At 52.2% G+C, this 18,096-nt stretch overlaps 9 protein-coding genes; 6 read left to right on the forward strand and 3 right to left on the reverse strand.

Annotated features, from left to right (window-relative positions):
- Nucleotides 1-5: 5 nt before the first annotated feature.
- On the forward strand, nucleotides 6-1,400 carry RCC_03928 (uncharacterized protein; the record flags this gene model as incomplete). The annotated part of the gene is made up of 1 exon (XM_023769211.1): nucleotides 6-1,400. The coding sequence occupies one exon, from the start codon at nucleotides 6-8 to the stop codon at nucleotides 1,398-1,400; it is 1,395 nt and encodes a 464-aa protein (XP_023624979.1).
- A 336-nt stretch (nucleotides 1,401-1,736) lies between these two features.
- RCC_03930 (uncharacterized protein) lies at nucleotides 1,737-2,305 on the forward strand (the record flags this gene model as incomplete). XM_023769212.1 has 2 exons in its annotated part: nucleotides 1,737-2,230; nucleotides 2,290-2,305. The coding sequence occupies 2 exons, from the start codon at nucleotides 1,737-1,739 to the stop codon at nucleotides 2,303-2,305; spliced, it is 510 nt and encodes a 169-aa protein (XP_023624980.1).
- Nucleotides 2,306-3,541: 1,236 nt separating this feature from the next.
- RCC_03931 (uncharacterized protein) lies at nucleotides 3,542-6,260 on the reverse strand (the record flags this gene model as incomplete). XM_023769213.1 has 2 exons in its annotated part: nucleotides 3,542-5,637; nucleotides 5,693-6,260. The coding sequence occupies 2 exons, from the start codon at nucleotides 6,258-6,260 to the stop codon at nucleotides 3,542-3,544; spliced, it is 2,664 nt and encodes an 887-aa protein (XP_023624981.1).
- A 972-nt stretch (nucleotides 6,261-7,232) lies between these two features.
- Nucleotides 7,233-10,551, forward strand: RCC_03932 (related to metalloprotease 1; the record flags this gene model as incomplete). XM_023769214.1 has 3 exons in its annotated part: nucleotides 7,233-9,639; nucleotides 9,730-9,805; nucleotides 9,873-10,551. The coding sequence occupies 3 exons, from the start codon at nucleotides 7,233-7,235 to the stop codon at nucleotides 10,549-10,551; spliced, it is 3,162 nt and encodes a 1,053-aa protein (XP_023624982.1).
- A 167-nt stretch (nucleotides 10,552-10,718) lies between these two features.
- RCC_03933 (uncharacterized protein) lies at nucleotides 10,719-11,247 on the reverse strand (the record flags this gene model as incomplete). XM_023769215.1 has 2 exons in its annotated part: nucleotides 10,719-10,803; nucleotides 10,862-11,247. The coding sequence occupies 2 exons, from the start codon at nucleotides 11,245-11,247 to the stop codon at nucleotides 10,719-10,721; spliced, it is 471 nt and encodes a 156-aa protein (XP_023624983.1).
- A 531-nt stretch (nucleotides 11,248-11,778) lies between these two features.
- On the reverse strand, nucleotides 11,779-12,568 carry RCC_03934 (uncharacterized protein; the record flags this gene model as incomplete). XM_023769216.1 has 2 exons in its annotated part: nucleotides 11,779-12,093; nucleotides 12,176-12,568. The coding sequence occupies 2 exons, from the start codon at nucleotides 12,566-12,568 to the stop codon at nucleotides 11,779-11,781; spliced, it is 708 nt and encodes a 235-aa protein (XP_023624984.1).
- A 1,007-nt stretch (nucleotides 12,569-13,575) lies between these two features.
- RCC_03935 (uncharacterized protein) lies at nucleotides 13,576-14,249 on the forward strand (the record flags this gene model as incomplete). XM_023769217.1 has 2 exons in its annotated part: nucleotides 13,576-13,791; nucleotides 13,845-14,249. The coding sequence occupies 2 exons, from the start codon at nucleotides 13,576-13,578 to the stop codon at nucleotides 14,247-14,249; spliced, it is 621 nt and encodes a 206-aa protein (XP_023624985.1).
- Nucleotides 14,250-15,249: 1,000 nt separating this feature from the next.
- Nucleotides 15,250-16,251, forward strand: RCC_03936 (uncharacterized protein; the record flags this gene model as incomplete). The annotated part of the gene is made up of 1 exon (XM_023769218.1): nucleotides 15,250-16,251. One exon carries the CDS (start codon nucleotides 15,250-15,252, stop codon nucleotides 16,249-16,251), a length of 1,002 nt encoding a protein of 333 aa, XP_023624986.1.
- Nucleotides 16,252-16,943: 692 nt separating this feature from the next.
- Nucleotides 16,944-18,077, forward strand: RCC_03937 (uncharacterized protein; the record flags this gene model as incomplete). The annotated part of the gene is made up of 1 exon (XM_023769219.1): nucleotides 16,944-18,077. The coding sequence occupies one exon, from the start codon at nucleotides 16,944-16,946 to the stop codon at nucleotides 18,075-18,077; it is 1,134 nt and encodes a 377-aa protein (XP_023624987.1).
- Nucleotides 18,078-18,096: the final 19 nt, after the last annotated feature.

Raw genomic sequence — 18,096 nt, forward strand, 5'->3', positions numbered from 1 at the left:
GACAGATGAAATATCATGAACCGGGAAGACCGCCCGGAGTTGTCAGTAGTGTGGATGGGATACACAGGCGAAGACGTACCATTAACCATACGTCCCCGCCGCTACTACAAGAATGGGAACTCCGTGATCGCTATTATAATCAGCATGACGACCTTGATCATGAACAATACTTGGTGGAGGAAGTGGAGAGTAATGAGGATGATGATGAATACACTAGACGGAGGGGAATGTATGATGAGGATTACTATTCCGAGGATGAACGACACTATTCACCACCCATCACCAGTCGGGAGAGAGAAAGGGACGAAGCTCTGATGCAATCCGCCTACGCACGAATCGCCCGAGCGAGAGAAAAGGGCAAGACCAACGTCAATCTCAGTCAAGAAGAAATGCAAGCTTTGGAAAGGGGGAGAATGGGAAGAAGAACGAGTGGACCACAACAGGCTCTTGAGCGCAGGACCATCCAGCTGCCGGAGCCATCCCCTCTCGCTACACCACCCAAAACTCCCGCTGCAGCAGCAGCAATCTCTTCCAAGACAAAGGACAAAGTCAAAGCTACGAGCAGTCGCTCGAGTAGTGCCACCAGTCTCGCCAGTCTGAAAAAGAGTGGAAGGAAGAGTACTGGATTGATATCTTCCTCCCCGGCGAAGAGTAATTCCAAAGCCAAAGTCCAACGCAAGGGATCCATCAGTTTGCCATCGGAGTTGCACGCTCCGATTGCCATGGACCTGCTACAAGCTCCCCCTGGGATGAGATTGGTGAATGGGCCGAATGGAATTCCCGTTTACGCCCCGATTGAGTTGTATTCGGGGAGGAATTCGCCCATTGCGACAAGGAGTCGGAGTGGYTCTATTCAGAGGAAGGAGAGTATGCCTGAATATCCTCCGAGTTCCATGTCTACGAGATATCGACCGGGTTCGTCCTCTAGTTTGAGAGACGATGGCGATGCGCCTTATGATTATTATGGTTCGCCAGGACGGAGGGCGAGTGTGAGCAGTGCGCAACGTTATCGCGATATGCCTTCATATGGGTATGAGTATGGGGAACGGCCGATCAGTCGACATCAACATCATCAACAGGAGTTTGGCGAATCTCCCTTGTCTGTCAGGTATGCGGGTCTGAGAAGAGCTGCTCCTCCTTCAGCTACGCCCATGACGGCGAGGGACAGGGATCGAATGCAGAGACTTCCTTCTGGGGAGAGTAGTGCTAGTAGTGAGGGGAGTGAGGAACAAGGGGTGCGGGTGGAAGTTAGAGTTGAGGAGGGTGGTGGGTATGCTGTTGTGGAGGAGGATGTCAGTGAGGGGAAGAAGGAGAAGAAAGATAGTAGGGAGAAGGACAGGGATAAGAGGGGAGTGTCGGGGAGTGTTAGGAAGAGGAGAAAGGAGGGCTCGAGGAGGTAAATACTTGAATGTGGATTGGGCAGTCTGTTCGGTTCTGTATGATCTTAGAGGTATGACGTTTATTCGAGCTTGTGATGCTTGTGGCATGTTGCAGTGTACTGATGACGGGAGAGGTCGCTGTCACCTCTCACTCTGTTCCACAACGCTGGCTGTACTGAAGTCAGATGCATCTCCAGGGGGCAATCAGCAGCTAAAACTCAATCCCCGCCTGCTCGGCTTAAATCAAGCAAACGCGCAACACGTCATCCAACAACGCGACTTCAGGAAGTACACACCTTCCTTCTCCTAAACGAACGCCAAACAACCCACTCTATCCTAAATAACAACCCAGCAATCATGGCTTCCAAAGCCACTCCAATGAAACAAGCAGCCGCCCAATTCTTCACAGCCACGCACTACGCAGTAGCAGGCGCATCCTCCGTGCCCTCGAAATTCGGCTACAAGATCTTCTCCTGGTACCTGACGCAAAACCTCTCCGTCATCCCTCTCAACCCCACCGTCGACTCCATCGTCGTCGAGGACCAAACCTTCTCCACAGTATCCAGCCCCAAGAAATTGCAAGATCCTCGAAATACGAGTCTAAGTTTCGTTACGCCGCCGAAAGTTACGCGGGAGGTGTTGAGAGAGGCCAAGGAGGTGGGTGTTAAGGGAGTGTGGTTGCAGCCCGGGAGTTTTGGGGAGGAGGAGTGGGAGTTTGCCAGGAGGGAGTGGCCTGAGAGCGCGGTTGGAGGGGAAGCAGAGGGGACTGTGGGGCATGAGGGGTGGTGTGTGCTTGTTGATGGGGAGGAGGCGTTGGAGGGGGCTGCCAAATTACGGGGCAAAGGGAAACGGCAAGTTATGAAGTTATCTGATAAAGGGTGTGTTGAGTTGGCTAATGAGATTAGTGTAGAACATCGAGGCTTTAAAGGGCGGTCGAGAGGAACACCATCATCATCGTCATCATCATTATCGCTGAAGAAGACGGATGTGGTTGTTGGGAGGAAGGCGAGGGTTAAGAAACATGTTATGGATAGGGTGGGGAGGACGGAGAATATTCGGTTGAGGAGGGTGTTGGCGAATCTGTAGGGATGAGATTGTGGTGTGTGGTGTGTGGGCTGTGAGTATGGAGGGATGAGGAGTTCCTAAGGATTGGGAATCGGGTTGGCTGAAGGTATAACGACTTCACCTAGTCGACAAACAGTAGACTTTGCACCAGAACCTTGACGGACGTTTTTCAGAGCGACGGACAGTAAGGAATGAATGTAACCTAAGAAGATCTTCCAACCAAAACATCACATCTACCTTCCCCAGCACCCTTCTCATCGAAATCGTCGTCTTCCCAATCCCTCTTCCTCAATCAACGGCCCGCCAGTAACTAAACATAGCACAAGGCCACTTCTACAGACCCCCTTCCGTCTTTCAATCCTGAGGTAATTGCTGTAGATGGACCTCCGCTTCATGTCAACTTTTCACTCGATCGTAAGCACTTGAAAAGGAGAAGGGATAATATACCAAATATGACGACTTGGAGACTGTCTTCTTCAAGAAATCCAGCTGGTCGCTTTGACAAGCTGATTGCAGACTTGAGAAGGTCTGTTCGAGAGAACGACGTTATTTCAAGCGCCAAATGTTGATTTGGAGATGAATTTCTGAGGATCAAGTCCATCCAGATGGAGAAGATCCAGAAGGCGAAGCAGCGCCGCTTGATGGCATCTCAATATCCATTACGTTAGGAGGAGAATTGGGCATAGTGCRGCCGACAGAATCAAAGGTGGCGTGACGTTCTTGGACAGCGTTCAAGCTGAAGTCCCAACTCCGATCGATCTCGAATGGGATGAATGGGTGATGAATCGGAAGACATCTCATCTGTTGCAGCCGACAGCTTCGGTGCAACTGTCACCCATTCTTGCAGACTGGACCAAGTAAACTCATTGTAATAGAATCAGTCTGGCCATGTCTCGTCGGTGTAAGACTGGCACGGTAACAAGCTTGTACATTGGTGGTAATAAGCTGTCTTTTCGAGCATAAGATTTCTCGATACTTGTTAATGGACTTTCCTCCATGTCTTCCCAAATTCCTTGCTCATTAGAGAGTGGCTGTTTTGTGGTCCTGCAGTTTACAGTAGATGTACATCTGGTATCTCTCTCCATGCAAACGATGCGTCAATCGTCCATGTCGACATCATCCTGCTCATCTCCATCTTCGTCTTCGCTTTCGTCGAGATCTGCGTCGACTTCGCCGAGTAGCTCTCTATCCTCTTCATCCAGCTCGGCAGCTTCCCGTCCGTCTGCGTCAAAGTCAGGCTGGTGGCTCTGTTGACCATCACCAATACCGCCTGGTTGCTCAATCTTAACAACAGGCGGCCGTCGCTTCCTCTGCCTCTTAGCTGGAGCACGCACGACTGGCGCAGGCTCATCCTCAGCTTCCATTCTCTCATAATACTCCTCTTGCTCGATTTCCATCTTCCTCTGCAGTTCGTAACCGCCACGAGCTTCCATATCAATCCTTCTCAACATGGCAGCTGCAGGCAGAGCATTGTCACCCCATCTCTCCAGTCTGCGACTCAGCCTCCTAAAGCTCTTGGCCAACGTCCTAGCCTCCTCACCAAGATCAACCGGTTCTCCCGTCGATCTGACGTACCCTGCATACAGACATCTTGGTCGTCTCCAAGCATCAACATCAGCTTGGAAAGCGTCGGCATCCGCTTCGCCAGTTCTGCCCTTGCCTCTTCCCCAGCCGGGAGTAGCTCCATCATCTTCATCCTTCTCCCCACGAGCGCGAGCCTTCCGAATCTTGATCCCCTCCTCCTCGGAATCGTATGCGGCATCGAGCGTGCGGATGCGTTTCCATGCACGAACCACGGCGCTCTCTCCCTCTCTCATGCGGCGAAATTTGATATGTGCTTTACGGATTCTGCTGTCCAGAGTGTAATCGATCTGCTGCTTTCGATGCGACATGATTGCACTTTGATGTTGGGTAACCCCGCGATTGCGTTTCTGTGCTTGGTATGAAGGTGTGGGAATGTGGGTCATGCCGCCACCGACAAGTGAGGCACCACCAGGGTTAAGTGGATATGTTGACGATGAAGGAAGGATCGAATGGTGAGGTGGAGACATTGCCTGTGTGGCGCCTTTGTTGGCGAAGACGTTGAATGAACCACCGCCACTCGGTGTGCTGTTGTATTCAGGCGCGGAAAGACCTCCCGAGGCAAAGTTGATCTGGCCAGTATTGGGCAGGAGCGGAACGTGGTGGTTTTCTTGGGCGCGGCTTCCGCTGGGTGTTGTGGATGGCCCTTCAGGTCTTTTATTCCTGCGCCAATTACCTCGACCTGGACCTTTCTTAATCGGCGGCGCAGAGGTGATGGCGGAAGGCGTGGGAGCGATGTTGCGGGGTGGTGATTGGTCGGGCATGATTTGGTCGCTATTCAGCAGATTGTTGATGCGCATGTCAGGCTTGGGTTGTTGAGTGTTGACAGCTTGAAAGCCACGACCGGCGGCGGGCGATGGCGATCGTGTGTACTCACTCCCAGTCTCCTGTTGTAGCACTGAGATGTTCTTAATGGACGGAGGAGCCGGTCCTCGATGATAACCGCCCATCTCACTACCCTCATCATCACTGGCATGTGCACCGTGCCCAGTAGTCAAGCCCTTTTCTTTCCTCGCTCGCTTGAGGGCAGTCATAGCGGGACTCGGCTCACTGGCCAGGATGGATATCCGCTCCTTCCGCTTGATCTCCCCAAACATCTTCTCGTCTTCCGTGTCAATGTTCTCCTCCGCCGTCTGCTCCTCAGTCAAATTCTTCAGTGTCGGTACCCGCAGCGGCACTGCGTCAGCACCTGCATCTTCCGATTCATACTCTCCCGGTCCGAAGGGATTTCGAAGACTGTCCTCTTTGGTGAAATTGCTCTCCAGATACCACCATATCAACCACAAGAAGGCTTTCGCACGACTAGCACTACCCAGACTGGGTCGCATTACCAAATCGRAAAAGTCTCTTGGAGGGGGAAAGTGAAGCTCGCTGATCTTCGGTGCGTACTGGCTCATGACGAAGATGAGGTTTACTGGGTTCGTACGTGGGATCGAGGCTGCTTTGATCTCGTCCATGGTCGCCGGCTGTGGTTCATCTTCTGTCGCGCCCTTGAGGATTGATTTCAATCTCRGCGCGTCTTGTAGCTGCTTGTATGCGTTGGGATCTTGGTGGGCTTGAAGCGCTGGGATGGAATGATATGTTCGTAATTGCGCGCGCATCTCAGGAAAGACTGTGCAGATTCTGTCAGTGCCATTACATTGCCCTTGGTGCTTGTCACAACTCACAATTCAAGGTGGTGTTCATCCTGCCAACATTCACCAGCAGACACACCATAGCCATACTTATCGCACCCTCCTGATCCTGCAGCAGTTTTTCTTTCAAGATCTTGCTACATTTGCTGCTCTTCGCCATGGCATCAATGTACACATCGGCAAAGGTGTGCCCATTCGTTCCGTCGCTGGCTTTGGTGAAGCATCTCGTCTGATCCTCAAACACCAGCTTGAGAAAGTCGTACTGTATATCCTTGCGCCAGAGTGGGATACCATCTTCCTTTTTCAAATGCCGTATCTTGTTGCCCGAGTATACCGAAGACGTCTGTCCACTCGCATTGCGCCGAATGCTGGTAGTTGTCGAGGTATACATGGGCTCCTCCGCATCGTTCTTGGGAGTTCCACCACCGGTTCCCGAGAGCGAGACGTCATCGTCGTTTCTGCGCAACGATGGCATTGGTGGCGCCGAAGTGATGTGCTCCGATGGAATGGCGTCTGCGGGCGGTGGAGGCGGAGGCGGAGCTGGCTGCTGCTGTCGCGGCGTTTCCGGCTCGGGCGACGCGAGGAGCGCGCTCATGTTCATGATGGGCAAACGAAGCTCCCACCCTCCGGGGCAGGACAGAGGCGTTGAGCGCTGGTTCGCTCCCGGCTTGCTGGTCGCCCTGAATGGGCTCGGATAGCTGCAGCAACTTGCGACGGCGACGACGACAAGAGCCCCGATGCGATGCGATGCGCACGCAATGCACGCTCAACGCGCGGGTGGGAATGAGATCATGGCATGCACGCTATTGCGCGCGATAACGGGGGACGATGGGATGGGGAAGGGGGATGTTGGCGGAACGAGAGCCAGGCTGTACGGGTTCGGATGACGGGCATCGACTAAGTTAACTTACGTGGCGTGGGTTGGAGCGCATCTCCCCTTGCCCTTTCGACGTGGAGAAGTCTCAGCCCGACTGGAATTGGTATGCCCGTTTGGGGATGAAACCCAAGCGTTGCATAAGCGAGCTGGTATCATATACTTTTATGCATCCCGATAAGAGGGGAACGATCCTGGCAGCTGCGGATCTTCTGGATCATGTGAATTGTTTGGATCTGCTTTGAATAGGAGTTAAACATATGCCATGATGGTCGTGATCGGATGGGAAAGCGAGGATGGCGACGGAGATTTAGAGTTTGTGGTATTCTAAGGTAGTTCTATTTGGCGGGCGGGAATCCACACGACTGTGATCATGACACTCTGCAGCGAAAAACTTCTTTCGGAAAGCCAAGAGCCAGCACAAACTCCTCCTTACAGAGCTTTATGGACATGTCTAGCACGCCACAAACACTGTCCGTAGCAAATGTATGTGCTCTACAAGTGAGATATATTCTGCGTTAAAAAGCCCAGAAGCAGTTGTCATCAGCTCACGCTGAAGCTTCCATTTTCAGCTTCACATTTCTCCACAAGAAATCCAGACACCACTTCTCGACCTCTTATCTCTCATTTTCCCACACTTACGACGGAGGATCGTCTTGGAGTTGTTAGCATCAGAATCACACGTGGAGAGAGACCAACATGCCGGCCTCGAAAAGAGAGCTGCCGCGGTTCAAGACCGTGCAGACACTGAAACTGGACTATGCTCCGGTCCAAATCACGCAGTATGAATCTACTCGAACTGGAATGCGAATCGCTGTAGTCGACAAGCCTGGCCCCAAGGTTGAAGGCGAGTTTGCTCTCGCCACCGAGATCAACGACAATTCGGGCTCGCCACATACGCTGGAACATCTCGTATTCATGGGATCGAAGAGCTATCAATACACTGGTCTGCTAGATAAACTCTCTTCCCGCGCATTTTCAACGACAAACGCTGGCACGGCAACAGATTACACATCCTACTCACTGAAAACCGCTGGATGGGAAGGCTTTGCACAGATTTTACCTGTGTATCTCGAGCACATCGTTGTTCCCACCCTCACCGATGCCGCATGCTACACAGAGGTCCACCACGTCGACGGCACTGGCCATGATGCTGGTGTAGTCTATGCCGAGATGCAAGGCCGCGAAAACTCTTCAGGAGACTTGATGGAGTTGCACCGCAGAGTTCTGATGTATCCGGAAGGAAATGGCTTCCGCTCCGAGACCGGAGGAATGACCAAGGAGTTACGAGTGCTCACAGCAGACCGTATCCGAGCATACCACAAGGAAATGTATCAGCCAAAGAACCTTCGCGTGATTGTCACAGGAGAGATRGATCATGATGAGCTACTGCAGATTCTCGACGACTTTGAGAGCACGATCGTGGATGATGTCCCTACTCTGGAGGCGCCATTCCGAAGGCCGTGGGTTGATTCAAAACCGACACCACGCCTGGCGGAGACGAAGATCGACACAATACAGTTTCCGGAGGAGGACGAGTCGATGGGTGAGGTTACTGTGGGCTATCTCGGACCCTCATGTGATGATGCTTTGGGTGTGGCTGCTGTCTCCGTCTTGCTGTCGTACCTCTGTGGCGGCCCGATTAGCGTGCTGGAGAACACACTTGTGGAGAAGGAGCAGGTTTGCAGTGGAATCTACTATGAATTGGAGACGCGGCCCGATACCGTCATTTGGTTTGACATGACTGCTGTGGAGACTGAGCGACTCAAGCAAGCTTATGAACGCATGATCTCAGTCCTGAAAGAAGTCATTGAGAAGCCGCTAGACATGTCATACATGCGAGATTGTCTCAAACGTGAGCGCCGACAGATCAAAGAGCGAGCCGAAACCGCAGAGGACTTCTTCACTCAGTCCATTATTGAAGATCATTGCTTCAGTAACAGAGATGGACGCTCCTTGAAGGATCTCGAGAACCTTAAAGAGCTCGACACACTCGAGTCCTGGACCGAGAGCGACTGGAAGCGTGTAATTTCCAAGGTCTTCGTAGACAACCACCATGTTTGCGTCCTGGGAGAGCCCAGCAAGGCACTCGCCACCAAACTTGCAGATGACGAGAAAGTCCGAGTGAAGGCGCAACAAGATCGTCTTGGCGAGGCGGGTCTCAAGGACTTGTCAGAGAAGCTGGAAAGAGCCAAAGCCGAGAACCACAAACCGATCCCCGATTCCATCTTGGAGGCATTTCCGGTTCCCAGCACAACTTCTGTCAATTTCATCACAACTACAACCGCGCGCGCTGGTGCTGCTCGCAGAATGGGAACCCTTTCAAATCCCATCCAGCAGATTGTCGACAAAGCCGACACGAGCGCATCTCCTCTGTTTGTCCACTTCGAACACATTCCCTCCAACTTTGTCTACATCAAGCTCTACCTCGGCACTGCATCTCTTCCCACAGAACTTCGTCCAGTGCTGAGTCTGTACCTGGCCAACCTCTTCACAACACCAATTCGCGACCCCAAGACCGGCGCACGGATAGAATTTGAAGATGTGGTGTCTGATCTGGAGAAAGAGAGTACGTCCTACTGGATAGACTCTTCATATGGCAATCAGCAGATGCTTGCGCTGCGTGTTGTTACGGAGCCAGACACTTACGAATCTATCATTGCGAAGATTCGAAGTGTCTTGTTCGATGCCATTCATGATCCAGTCCGTCTACACGCTTCATTGACGAAGCTGCTCGCGGATATTCCATCAGAGAAGAGAGATGGAAGCTCGATGGTTTATGCCGTGAACTCGATGATTCAATCTACGAGAAAGTCCAACCGCCGAGCCACCAACACCCTCACCAAAGGCGTCTATTTGAAGCGTCTGCGGAAGTTGCTGAAGAAAGATGATGGCGAAGCTACGGTTATTGAGATGCTTGACAAGGTCATCAAGAGTCTACATCGCCCTGAAAACCTCAGGATATACGTTGCTGCGAACGTGGAGAAGCTGAAGAATCCTGTGGATGCGTGGAAGGCTCTCTTCCCAGCTGGTACGGATCTGAGCAAGGAATTGGAGCCTCTTGATGAGCTAAAGTCGACGATTTCTGAGACCGGCAAAAATCCAGGTATATTCGACGCCATCTGTCAAGCAACAGATCTCTGATTCTGTCTCTGTGCAATCTTGATCAAGGAAGTGTGCTGACTTGTTTATCCAGGCACATCCGCGGTTGTCGTCCCAATCCCAGCGATCGATTCCTCCTTTGCCTATTTCACGGCTCCCGGTCCCGACTCGTAAGTTTGCTCTCTCATCGCAAGTCATGAGATATTCATATTGCATAACGCTAATTCATTCTCCCAGATACACCCATCCGGATCTTCCCGCTCTCATGGTAGCAAACGCCTACCTGCGCGCCGTAGAGGGTCCGCTCTGGGTCGCAATCCGTGGCACAGGTCTAGCATATGGAACCTCTGTGCGCCGCTCAACCGATCTCGGAACCATCCATTTCAGCATCGACCGCAGTCCTGATTGCTACAAAGCTTTTGTTGCTGGTCGCGAGGAAATTAACGGATACGCAGATGGAAGCAAGCCACTTCAGAAGCTCGCTATTGAGAGTGCTGTCGGGGAGATTGTCTTTGAAATGGCGGACGAAGGTGCAACGATGGGTGCTGCTGCGGATGAGAGCTTCGTGGCGCAGGTCTTGCATGGTGTACCCAAAGATTACAGCAAGCAGATGTTGAAGAATATCGGCATGGTCAGTGCGGAGGAGGTGCGTGCGGCGATTGGAAAGTGGCTGGTGCCGTTGTTTAAAGCTGAGACGAGCAATCTGGTCATTACTTGCTCGAAGGATATGGCGGAGAAGATGGYTGAGAGGTTCAGTGCCGAGGGATGGAAAGCGGAATGCAAGGGACTGGAGGCTTTCGAGGACGACTATGATCTTAAGGCTGTAGATGGAGAGAGCGAAGATGAGGAAAGCGGAGATGATGAGGATGACGATGAGGATGAAGATGATGAAGAAGAAGAGGACGATGATGAGTGAGTCTTCATTCGGCGAGTAAGACAGTATGAAGCTGTTCCCGCTGAAAACCCTCGTCTTGCCATCACTCTGTGAGTCTGAATCAAACAACACCAACTAGAGCTGATACACAAGCTGCACCATCGCATTCTCATCGCTGATGCCGACCTGCCAACCGTCAGTATATGAAATCAGTATCCGCCACAGCAATCAAAACTCACCTCATSCAACGTCACATCCTCATCATAAGTCCCTCTCGACCCATCATAGAACGGCCTATCCAAAAATCAGCTCCGCGCACATCATCTCCAAATCACAGCTACCTAGTACTCACTTGTGGTCGTAAACCAGGTACTGCAGATACTTGGACACCTCCGTAGCATCCTGAATAAGCTGCGCCAACTGTCCGACCTTGGTGGAGCCATGTACGCGAATCACAGCAGCGGGCTTGACATCAGCGCGATGAAGGACGGTGACGGTGAAGCTGTCGTCGAGATGCGACTGCGCCGCGAGTGCGAAAGCCGCGGACTTCTCTCCCTCGCTGTCGGTGTGACGGTCTTCTTCAGTGCTCGCTTTGATGTCGTATGGGAGTGCCATGACGGCTGCAACGACGGCGCGAGATGTGGCGGACAGAGCGGCGCCCATGGTGGAGCCGGAGTTGCCGCTCTTGATGGCGGCGATGGCCTCGAGGGGAACGGCGACGGTGATGTTGACCGACATGATGAATTTTGAGAGGTTTGTGGACGTTTGTCTGGACGAGTCGGTGCTGAGKTCAAAGGAACGCTGGAGACCTGAGCGCTAATGCAGCAAGGGTTGACTAGCGGCAGCTTCTGTGAATCTACTGGAGTCCTTTGGCAGGTCTACCTTACGAGTTCATTCCAAAAGACACTCCTATTGAGGGAAACCAGTTGAGTAGAAGTTGATGTGTCTAACATCGATACGAGATCTGACCATAACAAATGATATGAATGCGCAAAGGTGAGTATTCATAGAACTAGTCAACCTTCTTTACAAACAACGATGGACGCCGTCGCTCCTCCAATCACCCCAAAGCCTGCCCTTATCAATCACTAATAACCGCATATTCGACTTCGACCGATGGCCCATGTCAATTTGTGTCGCTCTACGAGCTTGACCCACAGGTGTCCGAAAGTATCTCCATCTCGCGTGTGCTCAAGTTGCTCTGGCAAGTTTCCGAACCTGTCCCTGTGATCGCGAAGGTCTCTCTTAAGATGGTGAGAATCATTTTCACTATAGTCCAAACGTCCAAACGATAGCGATCCAACGGTTGAAGAAATTTCTGACCACAACACCCATTGAGTTGGCTTGACTCGGGAAAGCACTCCGGGAAGCACTCGGGGAAGCACTCGGGGAAGCACTCGGGGAAGCACTCGTGGAATCACTCGAAGAGTGTGCAGAAAACTCGGGCTCGGCTCGAGCAGAGAATGAGAAGAGGTGTGGTCTTGACTCGGAGCTGGTGCACCTGGGATACATGCCGCGAGCCGAGTAGTCGAGGCGAGTCGGCCCTCCCAGATACATGCGGCGTATCCGTCTGCAGTTCACTGACTAATACACTTTGTCAGAACGTGTTCGATACGTGTTTTTGGTACTTCAGACTGCCAACGGCGAAGAACGGATCCAAACTCACCTTTACAACGCCATCTTCAAACTTCACTATGACAAATTCGTCTGATACCACAGTGACGACGACACCCATCTCGTATCTTTGTCGCTGTGGATAATACATGGGGCATGCGGAGCGAGTGTAGGCGAGGACGTTGTCTCCTTCCCGAAGTGGGTGTGTGCCGGGGGAGCTTTTCAGTGGATTGCCGCCGAGACCTATTGGATATGCTCTGATGTTGGCATCTCCAATTTCCGCGACTGTCGTCTTTACTCCATTGACGGGGTCGACGGGATTCTCGAATTGAATGGTCTCGTCATGGTGGCGCTGGGCGAGATACCAGTGCCCGGCTGTTGAGGGCCAGCGAGCCAAGACTGGAGTCGGGTCACGGTCTTCGAGCTTCTGCTCCGTGTTGGACATAGTGAGTGAGGGAAATCTGTTGAGGCGATGAATGAGTATTGATGGCTGTGCGAGCGCTGTCGGAGCTTTGAAGTCGTGGTGTTGATAGATGTGAGATTGGAAGTTCATGGAGGTCTCCATCCTACTCTTACTACTTCTGAAGGAAGGAAAGAAGAGCCTTGGAGGAAAGCTCGATTCTGCGCTGTTCATCCGGCAATGGCTACCAGATGCTGCATGCCGCCCTCCAGGATTTGAAGAAACCCGACAGGCCTTGAAAATTCGCAAGTACAGTGTCAACCATGTGAGCCATTATGGGCGTGGTTCTGCTTGAAGACGCTCATAAGACTGTATCTGCTCATAAGAGTCTCGATAATCAAGCTTCAACGAATGCCATTGCCTCTAATCCATCTTAGGAGCTTCCCTGGGCTGTGGTCGTAACTGGCAAAGTGACGGATTCGCCGGATCTACTATCTCGAACGACTCCGGGTACATTGAGGTGTGCATTTAACATGGCCGTCTCTCCGAGACGACAACATCTGGTCATCTGTTCGATTGTTCAGGTGGCTAAACCGTATGCTTGTTCCGGCGATGGCAAGAGTCGATTGCAGTCCACGGAATGTTCCGCGAGATCTTTCTCATCCCCTGCTCTGAGCTCTTGCTGTTTGTTCTCAAATTCTCTTCGAGATGTATTCGATGGCAATGGGACATGGACGCTCTTGCACTATGTGAGAAAAGCGGGACGTGCGGCCCGAGCTCCGAAAATGGCCGGTCGTGGCAGCCCCCTAAAAATCTCCTGAGCCTCGACATCACCCCACTACACAATTCATGAATACAACACTCGTGCGCGCTCCTCAGACCATCACATGAGAAGTGAATCCGAGAATAACTCGAGTGACTATTAGACTATGCTGAGTCAGAGTTTGTTCACTCACCAAAGCTCGAGTGGTCCAAATTCCAACCCCTCCAAAAGGGGTGGTCATCTCGAATTTCTTTCCACCTTGACATCCCTCTTTTCGCTCAGTCACAGAATGGCCGCGCAGTATCTGCTGAGCGCCTTGCATGAGGACGACGATGCCAAGGACAATCCCTACGAGACAAGCATCTTGACCCGCGTTACAAGAAATCGTGGCAGACGCAGTCAGGGGGCAAAGCTGACCGCACCGGATCCTCCGGAGGTGGCGAAGCGGCCCAGGCGGCCAACGAATACTGTACTCGTGTCACCAAAGCTTTTCAAGCGCCAAAAAGTAAGCCCTTGCCCGAACAAAGAATCCTCGGATGACGAGCTAATGTATCTTAGCTGGCTATCACGGCCGCCGAAGATTCTGCTGCGGCAGGACTTCTCGACACCCAGGCCATCAGACCTGCCGCGAATTCTGAAGGCATTGACACAAGCTCTGCCAACGACGGCAACATCACCGACACCATGGCCAGAATGCAGCGTCACCTCGAGGATCAAGAGTCTTTCAAAGACATCAGCGCGAGTGTTCGGAAGAAGATCGTGAAGTGCCTCAAGTCAAGTTTCGGGAATCGCTACAAGGGTCGCTGTAGTGAGAGTGAGAAGCAGCAGTACATCCTTCTGTGGGTGAAATTGGCTGGCGTTCACAATGACCYCTTGTCCACCGAGGCGGAGAAGGAGTCGCACGGCGTCAAGATCAATCCAAAATGGCTGAAGCAGGGTAGCGATGTCGTTGAATTGGACTGATTGGCGAAATGGAGGAACATGAAGAAACTCGAGGGATGAAATTGCTCTAAACGACTGCAACGAAGTGCTACGAACAAATACCCGGAGCCGCTGCGGACGGAGATGGAAAAGTTAATGATATGACTACATGAAACGATCGGCTGGGAGGTTGGGCTGAATTGCCTTCCGCGGTACAGCTATGGACGTATTACCGGCGTCCGGGAAAAAGTCACGTAATACCATAGCGAGGCTACTCTCCCATGATTTTTGAGTTCGCATGGAGGATGAGCGGACGGTCGTGCGCTGTGTATGGCGATTAGGGAGATTGATCTGCATGAGCAGGTTCTTCGGCATCTCACCGAGCACCATCATTGTTGAGCGCCAAGCCCACGCCCCTTTTTGTTATGAAGGCCAACGTATTCCGTTATTTTCTCCAGTACACGAAGGGACGTACGTTCTGTGTTAGACGAGCTTCTGATGTGTAGTCTGCAGATCGACTGATTTCATTCACACCCACTGCCGACGCATCCGAAAATCTTCGCCGATGTCGTTCCTGAAAAGCTCCCTCCTTCGCCCAACCGCCACCATCAACGCAACCACGAAACACGACATCATGGCTTTGATAGAATATCAGAGACTCATCAACAACACGGCAAGGTATCGAGCAATGAGACAAGACTTTATGGAGGCATGTGCTCGTATCGTCTGCTTGTTGACTTTCTGGACGAGCAGCTCCTGGAAGCTACTCCAATTCCCGAGAATCTGACCATCCTGCGCTTGGCGATCTGTAAGACATCATGCCAGTCGAGTGAGCACAGTGAATGGCTTCGGGGTTTATGATGTTCAGAGGAGGTGCTGGTCGGCCAGACGATCATGTTACTTTCGCTTCGCGTCCCCTCCCCCTTATTAATGTCCTTCAGACAACGTTCGTTCCTCAGACCCACACCAACTCAAAGTCCAGATCCACGACCTTCAAGCCTCGTTCAAACGCCACAACTCCACGCAATAAGAAAAGACCGACATGGCTCCTCCGAGGCTCCCGCCCAACGCTGAAGGATACAACACTCCGCATGGCATGGGATACAATKCAGTCCGCGCGATCATCATCACCTGGCAAGTCCACGACTGGCCCGTCACCACTTTCGCCACCGAGATTCAGAATGTGGTCGATTTCTTTCGTCAGCATCTGGGTGTCCAAGAGTGCGTGAGAGCAGAGATACCAGGCGGCTTGGAAGGAAAGCGAATCGCGACTTGGCTGGACCATCAAATAGAAAATTTTCAACTCATGTCCAACAAAAGCCCGGGCAAGGCGTTAGACCTGGTGTACTATTCAGGTCATGGTCAGACAGTTCTACCGCGCGAGATGCAGATGGATTCCGGAAAGGGGCAATCATTCGAGTGGCGGTCGTTGCAGAGGAACCGTGTCTTTTCGGGAGAGAATGACACCCTGGTGATCCTCGATTGCTGTGACGCACAAGGCGCGATCGGATGTCTCTTTCAGGGTTGCAAAATGGTATTTGCCGCTTGCTCCGCGAACGAGACTACGCCTTGGCCCGGGAAACATTCCTTCTCGCACCTGTTCATCCGCGCAGGCCTTTGTCACACAGGACCGTTCTCTTTGCAGGAGTGGGTGACCACCACCGAGAACCTGGCTCGTGCGTATTCACGCCCGAAGCCTATCCTTTGGAGCGCGGGAGATGCTCAATATCAAATGTGCTTCAACCAATATCGCTTGATGGTGCGACTTCCACTGTTCTCCCCGGCGAAGATGAAAGAGAACCGACTGATACAAGCAATCCGCGAGTTGCAAGAACGACTGGATCATATTGGTCATCCCAGCAAAGTTGGCCTGAGCAATGTGGAGGTTAAGAAGATTCTGTCAGACGAGGAGGTAACTGAACCATTCAACCACATTGAGCTWCATCGAGCGATTCGAAGGATGCGGGATCGTACTCTTGAGGTCTTGTTGCTGAAAGTAGGTCTGGCTGATCCTGATGATGGTCAAGGCGAACGATCTAGCTGATACCAGCACGTGTCGATTATGGCGACTCATGAATCCGGCGACTGTCCAGTGTTGAGTCACATCGCGACGGCGGGAAAATTTCATCAACAAAGCGAGTACATTCAGCAGGTGCTCAGCAGTGGTTTGACCCGTACTGTCGGCCAAGGACTGCTGATCTGGCATGAAAGAGAAGTGGAGTTTTCGGTGTGAGTTCATGGATTCGTGAGATCGAGTGCGGACTGATTCCATCGCTCTTTCTGGTGCGGCCGAGAATTGGGTGGTGCCAGGCTTTCATTCGCTATTGCCGGCTGTTGATGCAGCGAACTGGGACTCTTCGAAGATGACCTGCTTGGAGTCATTGAGATTGCTTGATGTACCCGTCAAAATCAACTCTTCGCGCATTGCAGTGCTCCCTGCAGAACGTCAATGAAGTCACTATCAGTGTGAATGGTGTGGGTCTCTTTTCTTGTTGCTCGACTGCCCTCACTCGCCTGTCATATGCCACAAACGAAGTGAACGTGTGACAGTAAGCCTCATTGCCCTGTTCAGCCTCTGCACCATCCTCTCTTCAACATCAACTTTTCTCAAACAATCTCGAGCATCGACTTGAATCCTGCCTCCATTTGCCAGCATTCAGTAATCGCTCGATACGAAAAGCCCACGCTGCATTGATCACAACCGAGCACAGCATATCTCGAGAGACTGTAAGGACCATGGTGGCATCATCGACATCGGTGCCGTCAACGGCAGCATCTCGAGCATTGGCACGTGATAAGCGCAAGGCTCCCGACCACTCCATCGGTACCACATCCATGCCGGATGATAAGCGCCAACGTATCACAAGCAACACAGTGGAGTACACCAGAATCCGTGCCTTCGTTGTCACCTACAAAGACCATGGCTTTCGCGACGACTTCGAGTTTCGGAGGGAGGTAGCCAACTTTTCCGATTTCATTTCGAAGCTCCACCTCGTGGACACTGACCCGACGCACGTGGAGATACCGAAAGTGACCTCAGACGGAACGGCCATTGATTTCATCCAATCGAGTATCGATTCGCACAAGGATTGGGATGGTGCCGTTGGAGGGAAGCTATTGCAATTGGTTTATTACCGTGGCCACGGCGTCCACGATCAGGAACGAAAGACTCTCATGGCCACCTCGAGATACGAGGCTGGAGCTGAGGGGTATCAAGCATTCGACTGGAATGCACTGCAGTGGAATCGCGATGGTGTCACGTCGACTGATACCGTGGTGTTCCTCGACTGCAACCACGCAGGCGCGGYGATTCAGCCTTCGCTGCAGGGCTGCAAGGAAGTCTTCGTGTCCTGTTCAGCCACAGGCAAGACGGCGGGTCCTGGTGAGGACTCTTTTTCGCAACTTCTTGTGCGCGCAGGATCGTCCTTCGGCGACGAGTTTTCCTTGTCAGACTGGGTGGATGAGACGACCCTGATGGATATCGAAATCATGGCTTCCAGCGGTTACGATCGTCTCAATCTTCCAGTCCACAAAACCTATGGAGATCTTCATTCTCAGGTTCTCTTCAAGCAAGGAATTCGGGCTGCCGATAAAAAGGAAAGAGAGCGGACGTCGGCAATTTTCGCGGCATTCGAGATTCTTATTGCTGCCGGGGTTGTAGAGGCCAAAGACGTGCCCACTGGATTGAGGTTCCGGAAGCTCAAAAATCACCCGACACTGCTGCGCGGTGACTTCACACCCAAACAAGTCTACGAAGCATTTGGGGCATTAAGGGACGGGGAAGCCCGCCGTAAGATGGGTGCTGAATGTCAGAAGGTGTTGACTGGGAGTCCGATGACTGCCTTAGAGGTCCTGCGCAGTGTGCGCTAAGACTTCAACGCTTCATGAT

This window comes from Ramularia collo-cygni (assembly GCF_900074925.1).
Source record: "Ramularia collo-cygni strain URUG2 genome assembly, contig: RCC_scaffold05, whole genome shotgun sequence".
Taxonomy (NCBI): Eukaryota; Fungi; Ascomycota; class Dothideomycetes; order Mycosphaerellales; family Mycosphaerellaceae; genus Ramularia; species Ramularia collo-cygni.